The sequence below is a fragment of the Pezoporus flaviventris genome, unplaced genomic scaffold (genome assembly GCF_033815535.1).
Source record: "Pezoporus flaviventris isolate CSIRO_AGI_PZ_B2104156 unplaced genomic scaffold, CSIRO_AGI_Pfla_v1 ptg000454l, whole genome shotgun sequence".
In the NCBI taxonomy this organism is placed as follows: domain Eukaryota; kingdom Metazoa; phylum Chordata; class Aves; order Psittaciformes; family Psittacidae; genus Pezoporus; species Pezoporus flaviventris.
The window spans coordinates 3,539-27,893 of NW_026893001.1; the positions used below are offsets into that span (position 1 = coordinate 3,539).

At 48.7% G+C, this 24,355-nt stretch overlaps 1 protein-coding gene across 1 annotated transcript in view; it reads right to left on the bottom strand.

Moving 5' to 3' along the window:
• Positions 1-237: 237 nt before the first annotated feature.
• LOC133263745 (protein phosphatase methylesterase 1) overlaps positions 238-24,355 on the bottom strand; it is a 37,108-nt gene continuing 12,990 nt past the window's right edge. Inside the window, exons 2-14 of the mRNA XM_061443622.1 lie at positions 19,808-19,902; positions 17,219-17,310; positions 14,456-14,513; positions 13,884-13,935; positions 11,671-11,825; positions 9,893-9,983; positions 8,851-8,916; positions 8,039-8,171; positions 6,575-6,704; positions 5,882-5,926; positions 5,176-5,240; positions 4,210-4,277; positions 238-2,397 (exon numbers count right to left, since the gene is read on the bottom strand). Coding sequence (XP_061299606.1) covers positions 2,379-2,397; positions 4,210-4,277; positions 5,176-5,240; positions 5,882-5,926; positions 6,575-6,704; positions 8,039-8,171; positions 8,851-8,916; positions 9,893-9,983; positions 11,671-11,825; positions 13,884-13,935; positions 14,456-14,513; positions 17,219-17,310; positions 19,808-19,902 — 1,069 coding nt within the window. The 3' untranslated portion in view covers positions 238-2,378. The remainder of the gene's footprint in view (positions 2,398-4,209; positions 4,278-5,175; positions 5,241-5,881; positions 5,927-6,574; positions 6,705-8,038; positions 8,172-8,850; positions 8,917-9,892; positions 9,984-11,670; positions 11,826-13,883; positions 13,936-14,455; positions 14,514-17,218; positions 17,311-19,807; positions 19,903-24,355) is intronic.

Here is a 24,355-nt window from a genome sequence, read left to right on the forward strand (position 1 = left end):
CCATCCATCTCCGCTTGTAGCTCCCTGAAACAGGACAAGAAACCACACAGCAGCATTAACACTCTTCAGACAGTCTCAAAACGCTTGGGGCTTGACACAGCCAAAAGGAATTCCTCCTCCAGCCCCCCCTTCCCAAGTGCTGCTGTCCCTGTTGTCACCTCTCAGTGCAGCCAGGACTATGGGAGCCCCTGCACGTCCTCTGTGTGAGCTCGGCACGGAGCAATGTCACATTCAAGAGGCTGTTGAATTCTTTATTGTTTCCCACTCACTTCTCCAATGTTAACAACAAAACAGAATTCCAGGGAGCCCGGAGGATTCCGAAGCTGCCATTCACCTTCCAGAGGGGCTTCGACGGGATACAAAACGGATCTGCTTCTCCATGGAGGGCTCGGGTGGTTTGAGAGCTCACAAAGAGGGAAAGCCAATGAAAGGGGGGAGAGGCAACGGCGAGGAGTTACGGCACTGAATCCCTCAAAGCCAGCTGCTCCAACATGACTTCAGCACGGAGGAATGTGGCTTGACCAAGACCATTCATGAGTATGACAACAGGCACATGCTTAACCAGCCTCTGGACATAACACACGGCATTGTTTCATCTCTAACAGTTTGAGCACAGGGATCATCGGGAAAGGACCGAGGGTTTTGCCAATCTTCAGGATACAGCTTGGGAAAAGTGCTGTTTTGCACCTCAACTCCATGTAATCCATCAGCAACTAAACCGGGGTGGACATTACACCAAGGTGCTAGCAAAGCAATGCAGGAATTAACACAGTGACTTACACAGGGAAGTGCTGGGAGCCAACAATTGCTCTTTGAACACCTGAGTGCCGATGGGTGACGTGCCAGGAGAGAGGAGAGCCCTCTGGGATGAAGCTTGTCTCTAATCCAGGCATCTCCCACCCTGATGGGTCAGGGAAGGGATGCAGAGCAAGGCCACGACCGCTGTGCCCAGGGCTCACATGTGAATGAAGCAGAGGAGATGAGGGAGGCCTCCATCGGGGGAACACCAAAGCCCAATCAGGCTTTGCCAGCTCTTCACGCCATCTCCCTTCACCCCACCTGCACCTCTCAAAGGCCAAGAATTCATGACAGCTCTTGTCACAGGACGCAGACATCACAGCTCCCAGAATCAGGCCAACAACAGAACTCTGCCTCAGCAAACCAGCGTTAAACGCTGCTTCCATCATACAGCATCGAGGGGTAGGGACACGAGGCAAAAGAAAAAGGGATTTCAGACATCCACTGGCAAAACACTGAGGAAAACTGCTCCAAAACACGTCTGCTTGCTCTTCCAGTGATTGCTTTCAGCAACCTGGCAAACTGTCTGTGGATAATTGAACCCTGAAGCAAAGCTCTCCGTGCAGCTACGGCATTTACATGGGTATCCAGAAGGCAGGCAGCAAACTGGTCGAGGGTGACAGTGAAAACAAGGTCTTTCCTCCAATACTGGAGAGTATTGGAGCAATGCAGCAGCAGGACAGGCTCCAAACTCTTCCAGGGTTTTATCTTGTGAGCATCTTCCATTTCTCTCATCCGAAAGGTGCTGATCTCTGCTCAGTTGTGTGCAGCAGCGCAAAGGAGGGAAGCAGAAACACGTTCCAGGCCTGTTGAGCATGTTGTTAGTGCTGCTCTTGGGTCTTCCCCACAAACACAGGTCCAGAGGCTCCTGCCTGTTATCTTCTGCAGCAGATGGACTTATCCAGGATGTCTTTCTCAGCAAGAACTTGAAATGAGTTATTAAGAAAGCTGTAAGACTCCGGAATGGAGCTCAGGGTCCCCCCTCATCTTTTTGGTTTACAGGCCCATCCAACCTTGCTCAGGAGACAGCATCTGGGCTCTTCCTGCAGCCTAACCCATAAGGTTGGCACTGGTGAGGCAAAACCTGAGCTCCCAATGAAGCCAATTCCTTGTTGCTTTAGGGGAAATAGATGTGTGTATAAAAAGCAAACCTAAGGGGCACTTCAAAGACGATGAGACAATTCCACGGAGAAATCCTGAAGCCTTTTGGCTACGCTGCAATGCCCTCGATGGATCTGGACTGCCAACAGCCCCTTTGCAGTTGGGTCCAAGAAAGCCTGAGAATTGATGGAGTTATGATCAACTACTTGGGATTTCAGGAGCTCTTTCCTTGTGGCAGCAGAGGGGAACCCACTTCTGAGGGCCTGAAGAGCTTCTCATGGCCTTCAGTTCAAGCTGCTTCCCAGCAAGGAAGTCCCTAAACATTTACACATTCTGGAGAACTAGTTCTAAGGGGGATGGATCTCACACCAACTTCTCACTGCCGCTGAACTGGAGAGATGAAAGGATATGGATACATCACAGTGGCCTCTGGTGCAGTTTATTTACAACAGGACTCAGTGCTGGAGAACACCAGGGTATTAACAAGCAGGAAACACACTAGGAGGGGAAAAAGGAGAGTGGAAGAGAAGTCACACGTTAAAACCAAGGTATTCTCTGCAGATTGACTCTGCAACAGCCTAAATTCAGCTGGTAAACAAGGCCAAAAGACATCTATCATGCAGAACAGAACCAGCATTAATGCACTCAACGGTAACTTGTAAGCTATAAAAGCAGTGAGAAGCACAAAAGCTTGGTATGTGGCTTAAAGCACACTCAAGCCACCTCCCTTCCTCCAAGCCTCTTGCTTTAAAGCTGTTTTTGCTAAAACCATAATAGCAGGAGCAGCAGATTAGACCCTCAGGACAGCACAGGCTGTCAAATACCTGGTGGAGATTCAACATTACACTGCAGCCCTTTGGTCTTATCCCTCCCCTCACCATTTACACATCAACCTACACCATATCCTTGCACTGATTCAAAATACGCAGCCCAGAGTCCTGCATTTCCACTGTTTCACCCCCAAGGGCACAGGATAAAGGGGGATAAAAGGAAGAGATCATCCAGCAACACCTCTTTAGCGTTGCCAGTCCTACAGCATCACACGTTTTGGGGCTTTTGTTGAGGACTTCTTAGCTAAAAGCAGGAAGACTTCTCAGGAATGCTTAAGAAACTGCTTAAAAACCTGCTTATTTTACCATTCAGCTGAAAGATGATCCCAAAGCAGACCTGCACCTTCTGAGCTTGGTTTATTTATTAGTTTAGGGTGTGTAACTAAGACTTTGGGTGTTTTTCCAATCAACCTTATCAGTCACAACCTCCTTTCACCGTTGTGGCTGCTGGCAGAGACCTGGCTTCTCCAGTTCACTCTGATATGAAAACACATGAGGAAGTCTGCAAAGCGAAGCACATCCTTTACTCATCAGTATTTCTTGGCCAGTGCACCGCAAGTTGTTTCCAAAACACAGGGCCTTGATTATTTAAGTAAAATATTATTTAAGCTAAATACCATAAAACTTATAATTCTGCCTTTTGGCAGGCTAAGAAGAAAGGTATCAGAATGGGAGGATTCATTGCTCCCATCCAAGGAAGGAGGTTTCATTAAGACAAGTTAGTACGTGAGAAGTTTAAAGAGAATGTGATCTTCAAATCATACAGTCGTAGAATGGTTTGGGTTGGAAGGGACCTTAAAGCTCATCCAGTTCCAACTCCCTGCCATGGGCAGGGACACCTTGGGTGTCCCAAGCCCCTCTCCAGCTTTCCTGCAGCCCCTTCAGGCACTGGAGCTGCTCTCAGGTCTCCCCTTCAGGAGCCTTCTCTTCTCCAGGCTGCCCCAGCCCAGCTCTCTCAGCCTGGCTCCAGAGCAGAGCTGCTCCAGCCCTCGCAGCAGCTCCATGGCCTCCTCTGGCCTCGCTCCAACAGCTCCACGTCCCTCTTGTGCTGCTGCCCCAGAGCTGGATCAGGGCTGCAGGGGGGTCTCCCCTTCACACAGCAGAGGGGCAGGATCCCCTCCCTGAGCTGCTGCTCATGCTCTGGGGGTGCACCCAACACACAGGGGGGTTCTGGGCTCAAGCACACACTGAAGCCGGGTCATGGGGAGCTTCTCCTCACCCAGCACCCCAAGTCCTTCTCCTCAGGCTGCTCCATTCAGTCTCCCCCAGCCTGGGTTTGTGCTGGGATTGCCCTCACCCATGTGCAGGACCCTGCATTAATGTCCCTGCATTACTGGCTGTGACTCAAAGCTGTTTGGTTACATGTGCTTTTAGCGTCGTGCTAGAACTCCAGCCTCCCACACCGAGAGCCAAACACACAGGCAGTAAGAGCCCAGCTCTGCCCAAGGACTGCACAGCTCTAGCACACACAGAGCCTTACCACTGGAATCCACCGATGGGCTCTGTAAACCTGTGACGGATCAGGAACGTCGCAACAGCTTCAGCAACCTGAGGAAAGGGGAAGGATATGGGTCAGACTTAAAAGGGACATGAAGATAACAAGAAACCCAGGTGGTTTTCAAAGCCTGAAGCATTTCCAACAACAGATCGTGCCCTCAGGTCCTCTTGCTGAATCAAGTTTGCCCCTTTAAGGTTAAGGGCTCTGTATAACATGCTTTTATAGAAGAAACCAAAAGGAGCTACATGCTTCCAGCCTTACTCTGACACTGATCTCACAATCTGACCAAACTCTTTCTCCACCTCTTTCAGTAATTCTTACAACAATGCCTAAGTTCAGCAGGGGAAAAAGGATGTGGTGAGATCATGAAGCAAGTTATTCCCATAAAGGAGAAATCCTGACAGTAATATCATTGCTTAGAATGTATATTAAAAAGAAAAACAATCTAAGAACTTCATGTGTTTAGATAAAAACCCTATTTCAGACCAGTGAAGCACAGAAAGGCTGAGTTTTACCCTCACAGTGGTCAGTGCAGAACAAGCCTTAAAACCAGATGTGTTTCCAACCACAGGCTCCATCAGCTCCACCACATTGCTACTTCTGTCATAGAACCATGGACTGGTTTGGGTTGAAGGGACCTTAAAGCTCTTCCAGCTCCAACCCCTGCCACGGGCAGGGACCCCTTCCACTGGAGCAGCTTGCTCCAAGCCCCTGTGTCCAACCTGGCCTTGAAGACTGCCAGGGATGGGGCAGCCACAGCTTCTCTGGGCACCCTCTGCCAGTGCCTCACCACTCTCCAATAGCCAGTTGCCAATGGCCAGTTATGATGTGCCAAAAATTGCCCCCGAGGTAAAATCTCTGCATCATAGGAAGGCGCAGACCCCACTTGCATTTAAGCTGTGAAGACCATGACTTTTCTAGCTTCAACCCCCCAGTGGTGTTGCTCACCTTGTCTGGAGCATCTTCATGGACTGCATGGCCACACTGTGGGAGGACCTGCATCTGAAACTTCCCTGTGGATCAAGATAGTAGTCACTGGAGCTGCTGTTTAAATGACCTTGATTTCTGACAGCAATGGTTTAGACAAGCAGTTTGTGTGTACAAAGGAAACATCACACACTACACCCTTAACAGCACTCTGAATTTAGGAACTCTTCTAAAACAGATTCTTTAGCAACAAACCTCACTAGATCTCACTATATCATGTGTGAAGAGGGAGCAGGGAAAGCACAGAAGTCCAGAGCAGATTATATAGTACACACAGCAGTTTCCAAAGCTAGAATCAGCTGCTTAATTCATAGAATCATAGAATGGTTTGGGTTGGAAGGGCCTTAAACAGAAGGAAGCCCCCTCATGATCATTCTGATCCAAGAGAAGTGTGGCAGCTCCATGTCTGGAGCTGAACACTAGACTCAACGAGAACCATGGCAACAGCCCTTCACAACTCCTGATGCAGCCTTCCCCTTCTCAACTTCCCCACTTGCCCTACAACCAGACACTTTGGGATGGACGAATTCATGTGCACTTGTTTTGATACAGACTGCAGCTGGTGAGAGGCCATTCCAGCTCTTCCTCCTGTATGTACCCATAGCAACAAGCTACCACCCAAAAAGAGCACTACCATAAGGATAGAGTAACAGTATTAAATATTTACCTTGCATCTGTCCAATTGTTAGATCTTTATCCAGCCTGTCAACACCTACAATCAAATAAAGAGATGGATTGGAAATATGACTGTCTAAGCAGAGCTTTACTCTTTACTTTGACAGAGGGATTTAACAGAAGAAACATCCCTGACACCTACCATAAGGACACTTCCCTGCTGCACCTCATGAGAGTAAAGTGACAGGGAAAAATCCCAGTCCAAAATGCAAGAAAACATCCCTCCTTACAATTTAAAAGGGTATTTGTCTTGGTTACACACTGTATTTCCTATTAAGGCACAAAAAAGGGTCTATCCCTGGCTGCAGAACATCAAAAACTTGGCTTTCAGTTGAAATGAAGTTCAACTCATGCCCAGATAGTAATGGAGGCTGAAGGGCAGCTGGGATCTGTCCTGTTTGCCCCTCTCCCACATCATAGAACAAACCCACCCCTCCAACAGCAGCCATACACAGTATGCCATTACATGCTAGTTTGATGTTAGAGGTTCTGTACTAATTCCAGGTTGGCATGGATTAAATGGATGGTTTTACAGTTGAAGATACGTAGAGAAGCCAAGGTGGAACAGAGAGGTCTGGTGTTCTTGGAAAAAGGCATAAGCCAAACCCTATTCCCTGAAATCCAAGCAGGACATCAGTGAAGCCAACAGCCACTGAAGCTGAGCAGGACTGGAAGAGCCACGTACCAGCTAAAAGCAAGAGCTTTGGCGTTGGGCAGCTCAGGAAGAGGTTTGACAAGCCCCTGAACCAGCCATCCCAGTACTTCTCTGTTTTCGCCAGTTCGATTCGCCACGTGTATAAGTGCTCCTTCTTTGTCTGCAGGGAGGAAAAAGGCAGAGCTCTGCATTAGGCATCATTAAAGCAGCTGAGATAAATGAACTTGAGGGCCACTTGGAAGTCCATCTAGGAAATAACTGGCTCCCTCTGGTGGAGGTGATTCCAAGGGGATGAGCCTCCTTGCTCCTAAATTCCTCCCCAAATGAAGCCAAAGTACACGAGTAGGGAACAAGAAAGTCAGCAGGACCTGCACCTACAGATCAAGAGAACGCTGAAGTATTCAAGGTGCTCAATTTGCTTGGTTTTACTGGCACAAATAACTTGCAAATGGTCTGAACGTTCACACTTGGCTCTCAGGTGACACAGAAATACAAGGGGCTAAGCTGGCTCCAGTGATTTTCCTTGAGGAATTTACATTCCTGGGTTGCAATCTGGATGAGCTCCTGAATGCTCCCGTGCCTTGGAAGTGAACAAAAACAGCACAAAGACTCAGAACAGAGCGTTTCCCATTCAGGCCAGAAGCCTTATTTCAGGAGACACACATTAAACCTGTGAGCAGCTCAGGAAAGGAAACCAAACCCAGGTTTTCAGGTAACAGTCCAAGATAGAACTGGTGGCACGAGATGAAGGAGGAAAACAACATTCCCGGTATGTCGTGGTTTAAACCCAGTCAGGTAACTTGTTCACTCACTCCCAGTGAGTGGTGCCGAGCTGACAACAATCAAGGTCCGTGTTCGTCTCCCCCCCCTCCCTGCACCGGGGCTCTCCCCTTCCCCGCTCCCGGAGGAACGGGGAGGAGGATCGAGAGAGTGCAACTCCTACGGGTTGAGACAAGAACAGTCCAGCAACAAATCACCACCGCTACTATCAGCTAAAACAATGATAAGGGAAAATAACAAGGGAAGAGAATACGATACCACCGGCCAAGAAAGCGAGTTCCACCCGGAAGCTCCTGTCCTTCCGGGTAACTCCCAGTTACCCCCCACCCCGGGCATGACGTGCTGTGGTATGGAATACCTCCCCGGCTAGCCCGGGTCAGGCGCCCCGTCTCTGCCTCCTCACAGCTTCCCCTCCTCCCTGGCAGAGCATGAGCCTCACAGAGTCCTTGGTCAGGGTAAACATCACTTAGCAACAACCGAAAACATCGGCTTCACCAACACTGTTCTCAAACTAGAAGTCAAAACACAGCACTGCACCAGTTAACACAAAGGAAAACACATGACTGCTACTGCTGAACCCAGGACACAGTATAAAGTTTTCAGTCCCTGGAGTTGCCCCCTTTTATATTAGGATGATCTGGATCACTACTGGTGGCTGCTCTTCATGGGAACATTGCGCAAACACAGCTGAAAACACAGCAAGAAACTGCCTACCTCTGTGTCATCTTCTTTCTTCCTCTTGTTGACAGAGCCTCCCCCTTCCTCATTCTCTTCCTCCTCCTCCTCCTCTTCAATAATACCCTCCACTATGGCTTTAGGACATTCAGGGCTTGCAGCCCCTTCACACCTGGGAAATAAAACCAGAAAATGATTCCCTGCCAAACAGAGCAGGTTTCAACGTGAAGTGTTCAGCAATTTCTCAGACAGTGGCTGAAAAAGTGTTTTCAAGCTTCAAAGTAGCTTTGGATGGAAGACACAGTCATGAGCAGCCATGGGACCAAGTGCCTGTGCAGCATGTGTATCCCAGAGCAATTATCAATGCAAACAGAGGCAGAAAGTGGTCAAACAATCAACCACTGCTTTACTTCATGGAGTATGAGGTATTTGTAAAGGCTTTGGATATATCAAGGATTAGAGTGGTACAACCAGGTTACTCGGATCCTCACAACCCACCCCAGATCACTCCCCAAATGCAACAGGTAAATAAAGCATTACTAAAAGGGAGCCAGAGTCCATACCCAGAAGGTCAGTTTGATTTAGGACAGGATTTCTGAGAAGGCATCAGACTGACACTTGTTTCTTAATGTGTGCAGAAACCCAGATAACCCAAGGAATGCACAACCAGCAGCAGTTAAAACATGGCTCTAGGTGGATTTTTGCTGCTGCTGGCATCAGCTGTGATCAAATGGTAAGAAATCTGTATTTGCTAAAAGAAATCTCCCCTTTCAAGTGCATTTGTGGCATTGCAAACAAGAAAAGATGATTCTAAGAGGTTTAAATACCAAAACCAACCAAAAACCACCTACTGTTTGACTTGACCGACCATAGACACTCTGGCAGATTCAAGGTTTCTTATCTGTCCACTTTTTACACTAGGGAAGAAATAAAACTAAAATCACAAGAAGGGCACAAATAGTTACAAAAATAGGAACTCTCTGGCTCAGAAACAGGAGTAAAACCCTTCTGCAGCTCATTATTTCCCCAAAACATCCCATTCTCAGCCATTTGCAGTGGCTCATGCTACACACTGACCTACCTGAACCCTCACTGTCACTGTAACTGTGGATTTAAAAGCAGTGGTGGGGTAACACTGAAATAGGGTTGTACCCATTTCATTGCAGGGGACAGGGAGAAGTCAGAAACAACGTGGGTATTTGGGAGCAGATATGGGCTTGCTGTAGGCCAACTTACAAATGTAACCATAAAACCTCTCCCTTCCACAACTCATCTGCCAAATGTAAAAGTAATTCTTGCTGAATCCTGTTTTTACACATGGGAACAATGTCTCAAGCTCTTCTGTAAGAGCTGGGACACTTACAAGGAAGCTGCAATTCATATCATGAGGCTTTCCATCAGTTGAAACTCTTAAGAGGATCCTTCCCCAGTGCCCAGCCAACTCTCCTGGGAAATTAATGACAGGCTGAGAGAACTGGGCTGGGGCAGCCTGGAGAAGAGAAGGCTCCTGAAGGGGAGACCTGAGAGCAGCTCCAGTGCCTGAAGGGGCTGCAGGAAACCCAGAGAGGGGCTTGGGACAAGGGCCTGTAGGGCCAGGCCAAGGGGAATGGCTTGAACCTGCCCGAGGGGAGACTGAGCTGAGCTCTTAGGCAGAAGCTCTTCCCTGTGAGGGTGCTGAGGCGCTGGCACAGGGTGCCCAGAGAAGCTGTGGCTGCCCCATCCCTGGCAGTGTTCAAGGCCAGGTTGGACACAGGGGCTTGGAGCAAGCTGCTCCAGTGGAAGGGGTCCCTGCCTGTGACAGGGGGTTGGAACTGGAGGAGCTTTAAGGTCCCTTCCAACCCAAACCAGTCTGGGATTCCATGATTTTGGGGACTACATAAGCTCACGCATTACCTCCACTCAATGGCATTCTCCAGTGACTTGAATGTTTTGGGACGACTCCTTAAGAAGTTCTGCATGCTGTTCAGTGCATCCATGGCTGTACCTAAAACCAAGTATTGTAACTTTATGGCATCTGATGAAATTATTGCCACATCCCTCTACAGAGAACTGGCTCCCAGGGAACACCCTCAGAGAGAGCTGGAGCTCACTGGGGATTTAATGCTGTTAAGGAAAGCACAACTCAGTACTCCTAAGCCCAAAGCCATACCTGCTCCCACATTAGGAAATTAATATTTGAAGATACAGGACATTCAGATAATAAGAGAAGGCAATAATCACTAACAATACACCATGCATCCTATCAAAAGCCACCCTCCTCCCCTCTAACAAGAAAGCATTGCACAGAAATTACAGGGAAAACAGCAAACTGTCTGTCTGGGAAAAGCAAAAGGAAGTGTGACAGCAGAAACACTTTTGTGTAGGATGGACTCAGCATTGGATTAAAACTGGGCAAAACCTTCTGGATTTGGGGACTTGGGCATGAAAGACCTGCGTGGAAGACAGAACCCCATCTAAAGGGCCAGAACCCCATCCCAGGGCACAGAACTCCATCCCAGGGCACAGAACTCCATCCCAGGACACAGACCCCCATCCCAGGGCACAGACCCCCATCCCAGGGCACAGACCCCCATCCCAGGGCACAGACCCCCATCCCAGGGCACAGACCCCCATCCAAAGGGACAGACCCCCATCCAAAGGGACAGAACCCCATCCAAAGGGACAGACCCCCATCCCAGGGCACAGACCCCCATCCCAGGGCACAGACCCCCATCCCAGGACACAGACCCCCATCCCAGGACACAGACCCCCATCCCAGGACACAGAACCCCATCCCAGGGCACAGACCCCCATCCCAGGGCACAGAACCCCATCCCAGGACACAGAACCCCATCCAAAGGGACAGAACCCCATCCAAAGGGACAGACCCCCATCCCAGGGCACAGACCCCCATCCAAAGGGACAGAACCCCATCCCAGGGCACAGACCCCCATCCCAGGATACAGACCCCCATCCCAGGATACAGACCCCATCCCAGGACACAGACCCCCATCCCAGGGCACAGACCCCCATCCCAGGATACAGACCCCCATCCCAGGATACAGAACCCCATCCCAGGGCACAGACCCCCATCCCAGGGCACAGACCCCCATCCCAGGGCACAGACCCCCATCCCAGGGCACAGAACCCCATCCCAGGACACAGACCCCCATCCCAGGACACAGATCCCCATCCCAGGACACATATCCCCATCCCAGGGCACAGACCCCCATCCCAGGACACAGACCCCCATCCCAGGACACAGACCCCCATCCCAGGACACAGACCCCCATCCAAAGGGACAGACCCCCATCCCAGGGCACAGACCCCCATCCCAGGGCACAGACCCCCATCCCAGGGCACAGACCCCCATCCCAGGGCACAGACCCCCATCCCAGGGCACAGACCCCCATCCCAGGACACAGACCCCCATCCCAGGGCACAGACCCCCATCCCAGGACACAGACCCCCATCCCAGGACACAGACCCCCATCCCAGGACACAGACCCCCATCCCAGGGCACAGATCCCCATCCCAGGACACAGACCCCATCCCAGGACACAGACCCCCATCCCAGGGCACAGACCCCCATCCCAGGACACAGACCCCCATCCCAGGGCACAGACCCCCATCCCAGGACACAGACCCCCATCCCAGGGCACAGACCCCCATCCCAGGGGACACACACTCACCTTCCACCACATCGATCATGCAGAGCCCCAGTAAACTTGGCACCAGGTTTGCGACTGCCGTGTGCACGGCGATGGCCCCCCCCATGCTGTGCCCGATGAGCATGATGGGGGGCGGGAGGTCCCCATACAGAGCTTCCACCACGTTGCCAACATCTCTGCCAAATGAGACCACACATTAGTTGGTGCCTGTATCCTGAGGTATTCCTGAAGAGTTGTATGGCAGGAGGAGATAGCACAGACCCAAGACCCGTTTGCAGCTCTCTGTATGCTCCAACCCACAGGTAACTGAGACAAATTTATTCTCTGACCACTAGATAAGCTTTAAAGTCCTTTCCAACCCCAACCACTCCATGAGTCTGTGATTTAATCTAGGTACCAATACAGGAAATCATTCAAGCCAATACTGCTCCTGAACAAGCACATCATTTCTGCTTTTACTAAAGGAAAATGCTCATTTAAGTGCCTTTTAATAAAAGAAAAAGCAAGATCCTGCCCTGGGTTGGGGTACAGGTATAGCTGCAGGCTGGGCAGAGAAGTGATTTAGAGAAGCCCTGAGGAGGAGGAAGTGGGCCCAGAACCTTGCTATGTGCTGGGCTGCATCCCCAGCATGAGCAGCAGGTGATCCTGCCCCTCTACTCTGCTCTGGTGAGACCCCACTTGCAGCACTGGGTGCAGTTCTGGGGTCCCCAACATCAGAAGGACATGGAGCTGTTGGAGCAAGTCCAGAGGAGGCCACGAGGATGAGCAGGGGCTGGAGCAGCTCCTGTATGGAGCCAGGCTGAGAGCATTGGGGCTGTTGAGCCTGGAGAAGAGAAGCTGTGTGGAGACCTCAGAGCAGCTTCCAGTGTGTGAAGGGGGCTGCAAGGATGCTGGAGAGGGACTCTTCATCAGGGACTGCAGTGATAGGACAAGGGGTGATGGGTTCAGACTGAAACAGGGGAAGTTCAGGTTGGAGATAAGGCAGAAGCTCTTCCCTGTGAGGGTGCTGAGGCACTGGAATGGGTTGCCCAAGGAAGCTGTGAATGCTCCATCCCTGGCAGTGTTCAAGGCCAGGTTGGACAGAGCCTTGGGTGCCATGGTTTAGTGTGAGGTGTCCCTGCCCATGGCAGGGGGCTTGGAACTGGATGATCTTAAGGTCCTTTCCAACCCAAACCATTCTATGATTCTGTGACTGACAGAGCACTGTAGTTTAAGACATCCAAATCTGCTTTCCTGCCTAAAAGCATTCAGAGACAGGAGACCTGAGCAGTATTGCAACTGGAAAATGAGTCAAAAACCCAAGGATGACCAGTTTGTTTGCTCTGTCAGAGAAAATTCCTTGAGGATTTGAGAAGAAAAATGAAACCCAACTATAATTTAAGGCTCCTATTTAAAGTCAGGGATAACTCCCAAGATCATTACTAAAAGGAGAGAATGCTTTAAAACCAAGAGGAACTTGTTCTCCCCCAAGTAGTTTTGCTTCAGATCTAAAAAATTCTCATCATTCCATACAGTGTTTCCTCAGGACAACACCACATCAGGATCTGACAAGCCACTAGCAGTAGCAATAAGGTACACAATGGAAGTCAGAATCCATTTCACACATGGCCTCCCCTCAACAAACCAAGTGGATTTGTTCATTGGAAGGTTACAAAATCCTTCATGATTTAATTGTTTCATAGCCAAGAGTCTCTTTGTATCAACTATGGACATAACAATGAGTTTAACAGTGGGGATTTGCTTTTCTTACAGCTTTGTCAAGAGGGAGATTTGCATCCCAAAGCAGGTCATGGCAGCCTGAAAGAGCAACTCCCTCCATGCTTTAAAGTCTCAGTCTGTGCCCCACACTTTGGGGGTGACACCAAACTGGTGATTTCAAGCTAAAATGCCCCAATTGGTTATGTCCAAGGAAAGAAATCCCCTTCTGCTGGTGTTACAGCATGTTGCAGCTTTAAAGTGTTCACTGCAGTGAAGCCACTGATCTTTAAAGTGAGTTTAAAGCCTGGAGAACAACTCAGTTGGGAATCTGACTTAGCTGGAAGAGATCTAATTCCAAACAGATTTAAACTGTCCCAAAATGGAAGGAGAAGAAGGGATAACTACCAGACTCATGTGAAATGAAACCAACTTCCAGCTCCCTGAACGGAGGCTGTGTGTCCTCAAGCAGTTTACTGCTCTCAATAGATGAAGGTTTGTGAACAGAGAAACACTAAAGAGAGCATCAGCATCCTTACTTCGACATAGTCTCTGCAGACAGATCTTCAGGATTCCTCACTTTGGTTTCTCCTGAAAGAACAAGCAAAAGTCAAGTTCACACAAGCTGAAAACCTTCAGAACCCCTCAGGATTTAGAGCAGAAACTGCACAAAGCTTTTTGGCACAGTTACTAAGAGCAAGGCTACTACAGTTAACATGAATAATGAAGAACTCCAGAGTTACCAGAACAGTTGGAAACACTCCCCATAATGTTCCATATTTGCAGAGTACCTTAAAACTAAAGAACAGAGCTTATTTCTAATGGTAAAGATCAGCTATGGGTTATGAAACATGAAGGAAGGGCTTGGTAGCAGTATGTGAGAAGGAACAAGTCCACCACTGCCTCACACAAAGGCACGGGGAGTCTCACTTCTGGCACGTGAGGATGGATAGCTGCAGAGCTCCCTTTTCCATCCCTGCTTTGGCATAAACACTGAGATGCCTTAAGGATGCTTTTTAAGTCCTTTTAGCAGGGATTTGTTACATCTTCTGTAAAATACGAGAGTGTGGAACATGCTTTTTGTGATTTTGGTTCGATTTCTTCCACTTACCATGCCCTCGGAGATCTAAAGCCACAATCCTGCACTGAATCCTGTTAATGATTGCAGCCTGCAAGAGGGGACAAAGAGCATGTCATTTGCAAAGTGCCACCCCCTCAGCTACAACAGGCTTAACAACAGCAAGCACAGCCCGAAACAGCAGCAAAGGTGACAAAACCCCTTCTACAGTCCAGGTGGCTGAACCTGGATTGCACAAGGTGTCACAAGAAGCAAGCACGAATATTCTGTATGAACTATCCTTAATTCACCAAAGCTCCATCCTTTCTATCTGAGGACATTTATTCCATGGTGCATAAGACATTAGGAGTGTTTCCTAGGGTAATGGATTCAAGTTCTGTGGCACCTCTGAAAACCGAAGTGCAGCAGTGGGATCACACACCAAAGTAAGGCCTCCCCTTCCCCATGCCTGACAAAGCTAAGTCTTGGCTGTACAGCAGGGATGAAGATGAAGTAGCAAAGATTCCATTTGCTCTCAAAGAACAGAATTTTACAGTGAGGTTGAAGTGAACAAAAACTGGTCAGTCCAAAGGGACTGGGGGGGACAAGTGAGGGATCTTTTTAAAGTAAGGGAGGGCTGCAATAAGATTATGCTCTATTTGTCCCCAACAGCTCCAGTTCTGTAAGTTATTTCAGGCATCACAGTGATTAAGTGTTGAAAGGCAGGTTTCTATGTTAAGGAATCATTGATTATTTAAACAACAGCCCTGCAGGAGTGGGGGAATTTCACAGAAGAAACCAAGTTTGGGTTGGAGGGGACCTTAAAGCTCATTCAGCTCCAACCCCTGCCACGGGCAGGGACCCCTTCCATAGAGCAGCTTGCTCCAAGCCCCTGTGTCCAACCTGGCCTTGAACACTGCCAGGGATGGGGCAGCCACAGCTTCTCTGGGCACCCTGTGCCAGCGCCTCAGCACCCTCCCAGGGAAGAGCTTCTGCCTAAGAGCTCAGCTCAGTCTCCCCCCGGGCAGGTTCAAGCCATTCCCCTTGGCCTGTCCCTACATCCCTTGTCCCAAGCCCCTCTCCAGCTTTCCTGCAGCCCCTTCAGGCACTGGAGCTGCTCTCAGGTCTCCCCTTCAGGAGCCTTCTCTTCTCCAGGCTGCCCCAGCCCAGCTCTCTCAGCCTGGCTCCAGAGCAGAGCTGCTCCAGCCCTCACAGCAGCTCCGTGGCCTCCTCTGGACTCACTCCAACACCATGCAGGATGTTACCAGGCCAATAAGCAAAAGCAGAAAGGAGCACACTGCTCCTGCAGGCTGTTATTTTATTTATCAATGGTTACTCACAATATTCCCCAATGTGGATTTCTTCCTGGTTTTTTAGGGGAAAGGTTTGATCAGGGTTTTTTTTTTTAACATTTGGCTCTTCCCAAACATTTAACACTTGATTGCCTGGGGCAAGCTTTCATTTCAAGATGCACACAGCAAATAATTCTATAGCAGCCACGCAAAGGCATGAGCTAATTGTGGCAGCTTCCTCCTGCAGATGCAGTCTCAAGTGTGAGATGTAAATCTATGTGAATCCTGCCTGTGATCTCTGTTAATTGCTATAACAACATATAGTAACATATAAAGCAAATACAGTGTGATGACTGCAATCACTCTGCTAGATTCAACTCTAGGGGGTTTAAAATGCCAACATAGTATTGGTGTTGCTATTGCAAATAGAGCTCTACAAAGGGTGGAAGCGACTTTTAAGAAGCCTCTTCCTTAACTAAGGAATATGTGATTTCATGCTTCTGCCTCTAAAAGCAATGACCTTCACTGCATAACAAAAGCACTAAACTAGAAGAGTAAAAGGCATCCAACCAACTAGTGAGCTACAAGCAAGTACCTACAGGCTTAAGCCTTAAATCTCCAGCTTACTAAAAGTCCAACAGTTTCAGGAGACCCAGATCTGCAGCAGTCTCCAGTTCAGGTAAAGTTAAAAATGAACTGTAATTTGGGTACTATTCAAGACCACAATTACAGCCCAGTTGGCAAAGTATTTTTCTAATGTGTCTTATATTATAAGGTGGTTTATGATTACACCAGGATTACTCAGGAATCACGTGGGGAAATCAAGAGCAGTCACTGATGACCCTTGTGAAATGTTCATGCTTGTAACTCATTTGAATCTCTGCTTAAAGACTAAGTCATGTCCAGCCCAATGGCCAAAGGGAATGTATATGACCCAGCCAGAAGCATGGGGTAGATACAGAGACTTCAGTCACTACTCCATGGAAGTCATCCTAGAGCATCATGCTGTTGAGAAGAGTCCCTGTATTAATAAGGTCCCAAATAAAAATCACACCCTGCAAGTGATTTTACTTTACTTGTCATCCTTCAGAGGTTTTCTTCCTTAACTCCTGTCATTTTCCAAAGGGAATGGAGTGGGACAGATGTTTGTTTGGCCAGTCCTCACACTCACTCCCTTACTGACACCACCTCAGAGTTGCTTGAGCACCAAAGGAGATTCCTTGACATGACAAACAGGGCTTCAACACACAAAGATAGGATTATGATGAGATAAAGCTGCTGGAATTTCACTGGTAGTCATGAAAAAGCAGCCTTCTGGAAAATAAATGGGTATGGTACGTAGAGAAATGCCTTGGAAATTCACAGGAGCTATTTAGAAGACCTGAATCAGGTGCAAAACAGATCATAAGAGAGCTTCTGAACTGATTCTGCTGTGTTTAACATACCCGAGAGGTGAGTTGCCTTCCACATTAACATGACTATATTCACACAGACACATACTTGCATAAAGCAGCAGGTTACTTACAGTAAATACAGCCCAGGAAAGAGCAGAATGGCCTCCACCATGTAAGAGCAGCAGGACAGGCCCCTCCAATCCACTCTTGTAAATTCGAAAAGTGTATGAACAGTTAAGGACATTCCACAGAGTTACTTCAAGTCACTTGGCTGAGTCTGTTTTAGAGTCCCCAGTACCCAACAGGGGTTTGTTTCCACCCTTGTGCACCCAAGGCTTGATATGACAAGAGGAAACGGCCTCAAGCTGCACCAGGGCAGGTTTAGATGGAGCTGAGGAACAATTCCTGCCCCAGAGGGTGCTCAGGCATTGGAACAGGCTGCCCAGGGCAGGGCTGCAGGCACCGGCCCTGCAAGGGTTCACACCCCATGGAGACGAGGCCTCAGTGCCATGGGGCAGTGGTGGCCTTGGCACTGATGGGCAATGGTTGGCCTGGATAATCTTAAAGGTCTTTTCCAACCCAGTTCATTCTATGGTTCTATGATTTTTCCTCTTACCAACAGGCATGTGCAAGCATAACCGGGACAAAATGTAACTTGATTTAAGCTTTAAGAGTTGTTTTCCTGCTGCCCAGGTCTCCTCTTCCATGTAATCCTCCCTGAATGATCTTTAAGGTCTCTTCCAACCCAAACCATTCTGTGACTCCATGAAAAACTAAAAGAAAAAGCAAACCATGACCAGCACTTTGGAGCATGTTTTGATTTGGTGTAATTCCTTATTACTTCCAAGGAAAACTGCCAGATAAGCCAGGAAATGAGATCTTTAAGGCAATGTAATTACTCTCTGGAACACACACAGCAAAGATACTTCACCAGAGCAGCTAAAATCCCTTACAGTATATATTTAGATGGAGAAAAATCAGTTGAACCATCACTAAAACCAATGTCACCTAGGGAAAGGCACAGAACTGGAAGTCATGAGATGTGTGTTCAGTGCCCAGGACTGTGACCAACAGATCAGACAAGACGTTTCACCTCCCTCCACTGTTCTCCTGCTCTTGGGGTGAACAAAAGCATCCTGCTGAACCCAACCCTGCTTGCTGCTGTTACTGACAAGGCTGTTTATTGGTTTTCTGCAGGTCCCTTTGGATCTGCTGTTGGCAAACAGTTCATGCAGGTGTTCCCTATGGCATTTCAGTTACCCTGTGTCAGCTTAAGCAGTTTCTTCAGCTGGGGTCTGTCCACATGAGATCTGATGGAATGGCAGCAGGTAGCTGGGCAGACCAGTGGGCACCAGCTCCACTTATGAAGTCAGTACACATCTGTCCATAACCTTTCATACAGGAGCTCGAGCTTCTGTTAAAGGGAGCTGAATAAATCCCAAACAACTAAGATTTGCTTAAACCTGGGATGCTTATGGACATCACCTATGCAAATAGGTCCATTATCCTTTTCATTTTACTACTTATGAAGCCTCAGGCGTGTGCACAGCATTTACATCAGAAGCAGACATGGTGCAAAACATGGAGAATTAATGGGATTAACTGGAAAAATGCCTCTCGTTGACAGAAAATAATGACAAACTGAGCAAAACAACATGGAGAGAGAATTGTCTCGTCTCAAATATGCTGCTGGCATTAGAGACTCAATTCTAAATTGACTGGCATTTGGAGGAAAATAGCTTGGAAGTTTACTCTTCCTAATGGCCAAGCTAGAATATGCATGCTTAAAAAGGATGCAACTATTAAAACTACAAGGTTGTGTTATTTAAACACAGATTACAATGGTTTCATGTTGCAATTAGGTCGAGAGACCTGGAAGTACCTCTCAAACCTGCTTTTGCCAGAGCTGTAGGCAAAGGTAAGACTGATGGGAAGCCTTGTCCCAGCACCTGCTCACACTATGCTTGTTGGGAAGCTCCCAGGTAGCAAATGGGATGGACGCAACAGCAATTTGAGCACCTAAGAGAGGATGACTGCTATTAACTGGATTAAACTACAACTGAAGAGTAACAAAGAGTCAGCTTGAAAAGAAGTACAGAAGAAATATGAATGTTTGCAAAAGGAGAACAGACCTTGGAGATGAGACCACTGCAGTCATAATTGGTTTGATGCTGCCAGAAGACCCTATTATGGCATAAACTCCTCCACCTTGGTCAGAGCAAGAAGTTTCCCAGTCTGCACACAAGCCAGTGGACTGATAATTTCAGGTGCAAGAAGGAGGGAACCACAGCTCAGGTGTGTTTATATGGGAACTCACATGCTGCTTCCTCTGTGCCATTTGTGTTAGTGGGAACAGCATGAGTGGTTCCCGTACAATCAGATCATAAAATCATCACAGGTTTGTGTTGGAAGGGACCTTAAAGCTCATCCAGCTCCAACCCCCTGCCATGGGTGGGACACCTTCCAATAGAGCAGCTTGCTCCAAGCCCCTGTGTCCAACTTGGCCTTGAACACTGCCAGGGATGGAGCAGCCACAACATCCTCACAGTCAGTTTAGAAGGGACAGCTCTAGTTACTGATACGGATTGCTGCAAAAGAAGAAATGAAAGAAGAGTAGTGGTACATTAAAAAGTTGAAAAGAACCCCAATGAACTAAATAACACATAAAACTGCTCCAGTCACTCAGAGTAAGAACAATTCCATCTGGGAAAAAAAGGATATATCCTTGCCAGTCTCATTTTCTACCACGACATCCTCCATAGATTCAAAGTACTGGCTCCAAAGCACTGGTGAAAAGTCACGTTTCCTTCCAGGGCTGCAAGACAAAAAAACATCAGTAAGAAAGAGGTATTTTTAAAGTCATTAATTTAAATACAGGTGTCATTAAATTCCCTGAAGAGAACACAGCAGAGTTACACACCAGTTGACTAGAAGCAAATGATGTTACTGAAATCCCCATATAAAATCAGTGATCCATTATCGCTAAGGAAATCCTCCCTTTCTTTCCTGCCTGTTACTCCTACCAAGGAGATCACAAAGATGCTCAGGGTAACTACTGAAGACACAGAGGGAGGAGTATTTTTCTTGTAAACCAATACCAAGGAAGACTGGACCATGGTGTTTTAGAATACACAGACCTCAGCCAAGGGAAAAGAAAAAGAACAGGGCACAGAGTGATGCTGCTCCTGCACAATCTCCCCATCTGCATCCACACATAAGGTGCTCCAAAACAGAGATAAAAGTCATTAAATCACAGACTGGTTTCAGTCTAAGGGAACTTAAAGCTCATCCAGCTCCAACCCCTGCCACGGGCAGGGACACCTTCCACCAGAGCAGCTTGCTCCAAGCCCTGTGTCCAACCTGGCCTTGAACACTGCCAGGGATGGGGCAGCCACAGCTTCTCTGGGCACCCTGTGCCAGCGCCTCAGCACCCTCCCAGGGAAGAGCTTCTGCCTAAGAGCTCAGCTCAGTCTCCCCTTGGGCAGGTTAAAGCCATTCCCCGTGGCCTGGCCCTACAGGCCCTTGTCCAAAGCCCCTCTCTGGGTTTTGTGGAGCCCCTTTAGGCACTGGAGCTGCTCTCAGGTCTCCCCTTAAGGAGCCTTTTCTTCTCCAAACTCAGATAAAGAAAATACCCTTCTGTTTAATGGTCTTGCCCTAGCCTTACAGCAAGCCTGATGCTGGCATGACTTGGAGTGCTCAGGAACTCAGGAAGCCATCCTAAATTTATAACTTACCCCATGAATCATAATTAAAGGAAAAAGAGTAAGTCCCACTCAGAAGTCACCTTGACACCACTGCAATGAAAAGCAGAGTGCCAGCTATTTGCTAATGATTACTATTACCTTCCGTGTATTACTTGTTGGATTACAGCTTTCCTAGAAATCTCCTCTTCGTTATAAAAGCAGTATCAGTCAATTGAAGAGTCAACCTGTTCCAAAGGCTGAGTGGCTGCAGAACAACTACAGAGAGAACTGAGCAGTGGGTTATATAGAAGAAACTTAGGAACACTGGTGGGAGCAGAACACACAAAAGCCACCAGGTTGAAGTTAGCAGCAACACCAAGTTCTAATCACACCTCAGGATTCCTGGAATTTATTGCAATAGCTAAAACTTCAACGTATTTGTAAGCAGATTTCTATTTCAATATTGTATGCAGGGCAACATCAGGATTGTGAAGGAAAAGAACAGGGTTACATTAACTCAGGCTGTGCTCCCAGATCTATCCTTTAACTATAAGGACCATGAGAACAGCATCACAAAAAAAAGGCCAATGAACACTTTGGGTCAAGAGAAAGGCACTGGAGCTGGTGCAGGGCCTGGAGCCCAAGTGTGATGGGGAAGGGCTGAGGGACCTGGGGGGTTCAGTGTGGAGAAGAGAAGGCTCAGGGGGGACCTGATGGCTGCCTACAAGTGCCTGAGAGGAGGATGGAGCCAGGAGGGGCTGGGCTCTGCTCCCAAGGAACAAGGGATGGGACAAGAGGAACCGGCCTCAAGCTGCCCCAGGGCAGGTTTAGATGGAGCTGAGGAACAATTCCTGCCCCAGAGGGTGCTCAGGCATTGGAACAGGCTGCCCAGGGCAGGGCTGCAGGCACCGGCCCTGCAAGGGTTCACACCCCATGGAGACGAGGCCTCAGTGCCATGGGGCAGTGGTGGCCTTGGCAGTGCTGGGAACGCTTGGACTGGATGAGCTGAAAGGGCTTTTCCAACCTCATTCATTCTATGATTCTATGTTCTTAGAGTGACTCAGAAAATGTACACTCATGGAATGGTTTGGGTTGGAAAGCACATTAAGATCATCCAGTCCCAACCCCCTGCCATGGGCAGGGACCCCTTCCACTGGAGCAGCTTGCTCCAAGCCCCTGTGTCCAGCCTGGCCTTGAACACTGCCAGGGATGTTCTTCCTGATCTACAGCATTCTTTGAAAGGCTGAGGTTGGAATGTGATATTTTTCCTTTAATCTGAGAATGAGATTTAGGCTGAGGCACTAACAGAGATTAACGTTCTCTGGCTTGATGTAGGTGTGTGACATCTCTTTTAACAGGAATTTGACAGGAACAGCACTGAGGTCTGGAAACCCACAGAAGTGAATCTGGACCATTCAGGAGGTGGTCGGTTTCTATTTCATACTCTAGAAATATCAGGGGAAACAGGAGCTTTGTTTCTGTACAACTGAAGAGCTTTGCTTGTTCTTTGCTACTTCTTTAGGAAGCCAGGAATTGAGGAGAAACTTCCTTCCACAGGGATTGTTCCCCTGTGAAGGTCTTTCACCCCTACGCCAAGGCTGGATTTCAATATTCTCTGCTGACTGCCTCCCCCAGAAGAGAGGAAGTGCAAAAAGGCTGTTAAAACGGTGCTCTGTTACTCATCCTGTATCCTGGGCTCCAATGTAGCCTAATTATGTTCCTGCCAAAATTAAGCACTACTCTTTTAGCCTCGCTGAGTGACTGCGAGCCTGAGAAACAGCTTCTGCAGCAACTGAGTCATCAAGAAAATTCTGATTGCAGAGCCTTTTGTTAGCAATAGGGATACAAGGAGAGGGCACAGCTGCACCTTTCATAGAGCCACAGAATGGGTTGGGTTGGAAGGGACCCCAAAGCTCATCCAGCTCCAACCCCTGCCACGGGCAGGGACCCCTTCCACTGGAGCAGCTTGCTCCAAGCCCCTGTGTCCAAGCTGGCCTTGAACACTGCCAGGGATGGGGCAGCCACAGCTTCTCTGGGCACCCTGTGCCAGCGCCTCAGCACCCTCCCAGGGAAGAGCTTCTGCCTAAGAGCTCAGCTCAGTCTCCCCTCGGGCAGGTTCAAGCCATTCCCCTTGGCCTGGCCCTACAGGCCCTTGTCCCAAGCCCCTCTCTGGGTTTCCTGCAGCCCCTTCAGGCACTGGAGCTGCTCTCAGGTCTCCCCTTGACGCAGCAGAGGGGCAGGATCCCCTCCCTGAGCTGCTGCTCACGCTCTGGGGGTGCAGCCCAGCACATGGAGGGGGGTCTGGGCTCAAGTGCACACTGAAGCCGGGTCATGGGGAGCTTTTCAATCGCTTTGTGTAATGGCACCTTTGAGAGTCCTGGTTTATACAATGTCCACAGAACAGGTCTTCTGCATTCACCCAATAATTCACACTCCCTAGGGCACTGGATACAACCTGCCATTAGTACTACAGGAGCAGCTAATTTCAAGTGTAATTTGTTGCAGTGCTTTGTGATGTGCCTGTCAACAAACTGCAGCAGAAATCAGCCTTATGATATATAAAGAGGAGCTGAGTCTAACTGCCTGGGGAGGCAGGATGTGATTCACATGTTGGAAATGTGTTACTGGGAAAACCAGGCTTAGTTTTTATTGCCTCTGTTTGGGGGTTATTCCCTTGGCATGCGGAGCTCTGGCAGGAAGGTCCCAGCTTGTACGAAAGGAAGAAACCTCTCCAGGTAGAAGTGCTCCATAGAACTATGGAATGGTTTGGGTTGAAGGGAGCTTAAAGCTCCTCCAGTTCCAACCCCCTGCCACAGGCAGGGTCCCCTTCCACAGAGCAGCTTGCTCCAAGCCCCTGTGTCCAACCTGCCTTGAACACTGCCAGGGATGGGGCAGCCACAGCTTCTCTGGGCACCCTGTGCCAGCGCCTCAGCACCCTCACAGGGAAGAGCTTCTGCCTAAGAGCTCAGCTCAGTCTCCCCTCGGGCAGGTTAAAGCCATTCTCCTTGGCCTGGCCCTACAGGCCCTTGTCCATATATGCCAGCACAGCAATGCTCTGGAAAGGGTTAAGCAGTGAACAGGTTACATCCTGCCTCCAAATTTTCACTATTAGAGGACTGGCATCTCCAGAGGCTGCATCCTCAGCACTGTTACATCCAGGATGGGCAGCTTCCATTAGTTCATCACATAGAACAGGAGCCACTTCCAGAGCTCCTTCCACAGCATCTGTGACAACAGTGCCATGATTCAACTGGGCTTTGAGCACAAAGGATCAGTCCTGTTTACTTTGAAGCCCACACTAAGGCAACGTTTGCCTGTTCTCTACAATATTCATGACTGTCTACACCCATCTTGCCTGGTCCATGTAGTTTTCAAGCCGAGATTCCTACTGTACGGATTGTCCCCTTGCCTGGAAGCCATCCCAGCGCCGATCATGCGCTCCCTCCGTACCATTTCTGGTTCTTGCTGGAGATGGAGAGTGCTGCCCACAGCTTGGATCATTTCCCTTCTCCAGTTTGAATAGGCAGGATGTGCAGTTAGCAACAACAAATTTCATCCCCTTTATAGACGTGGTGTTTCACTGCA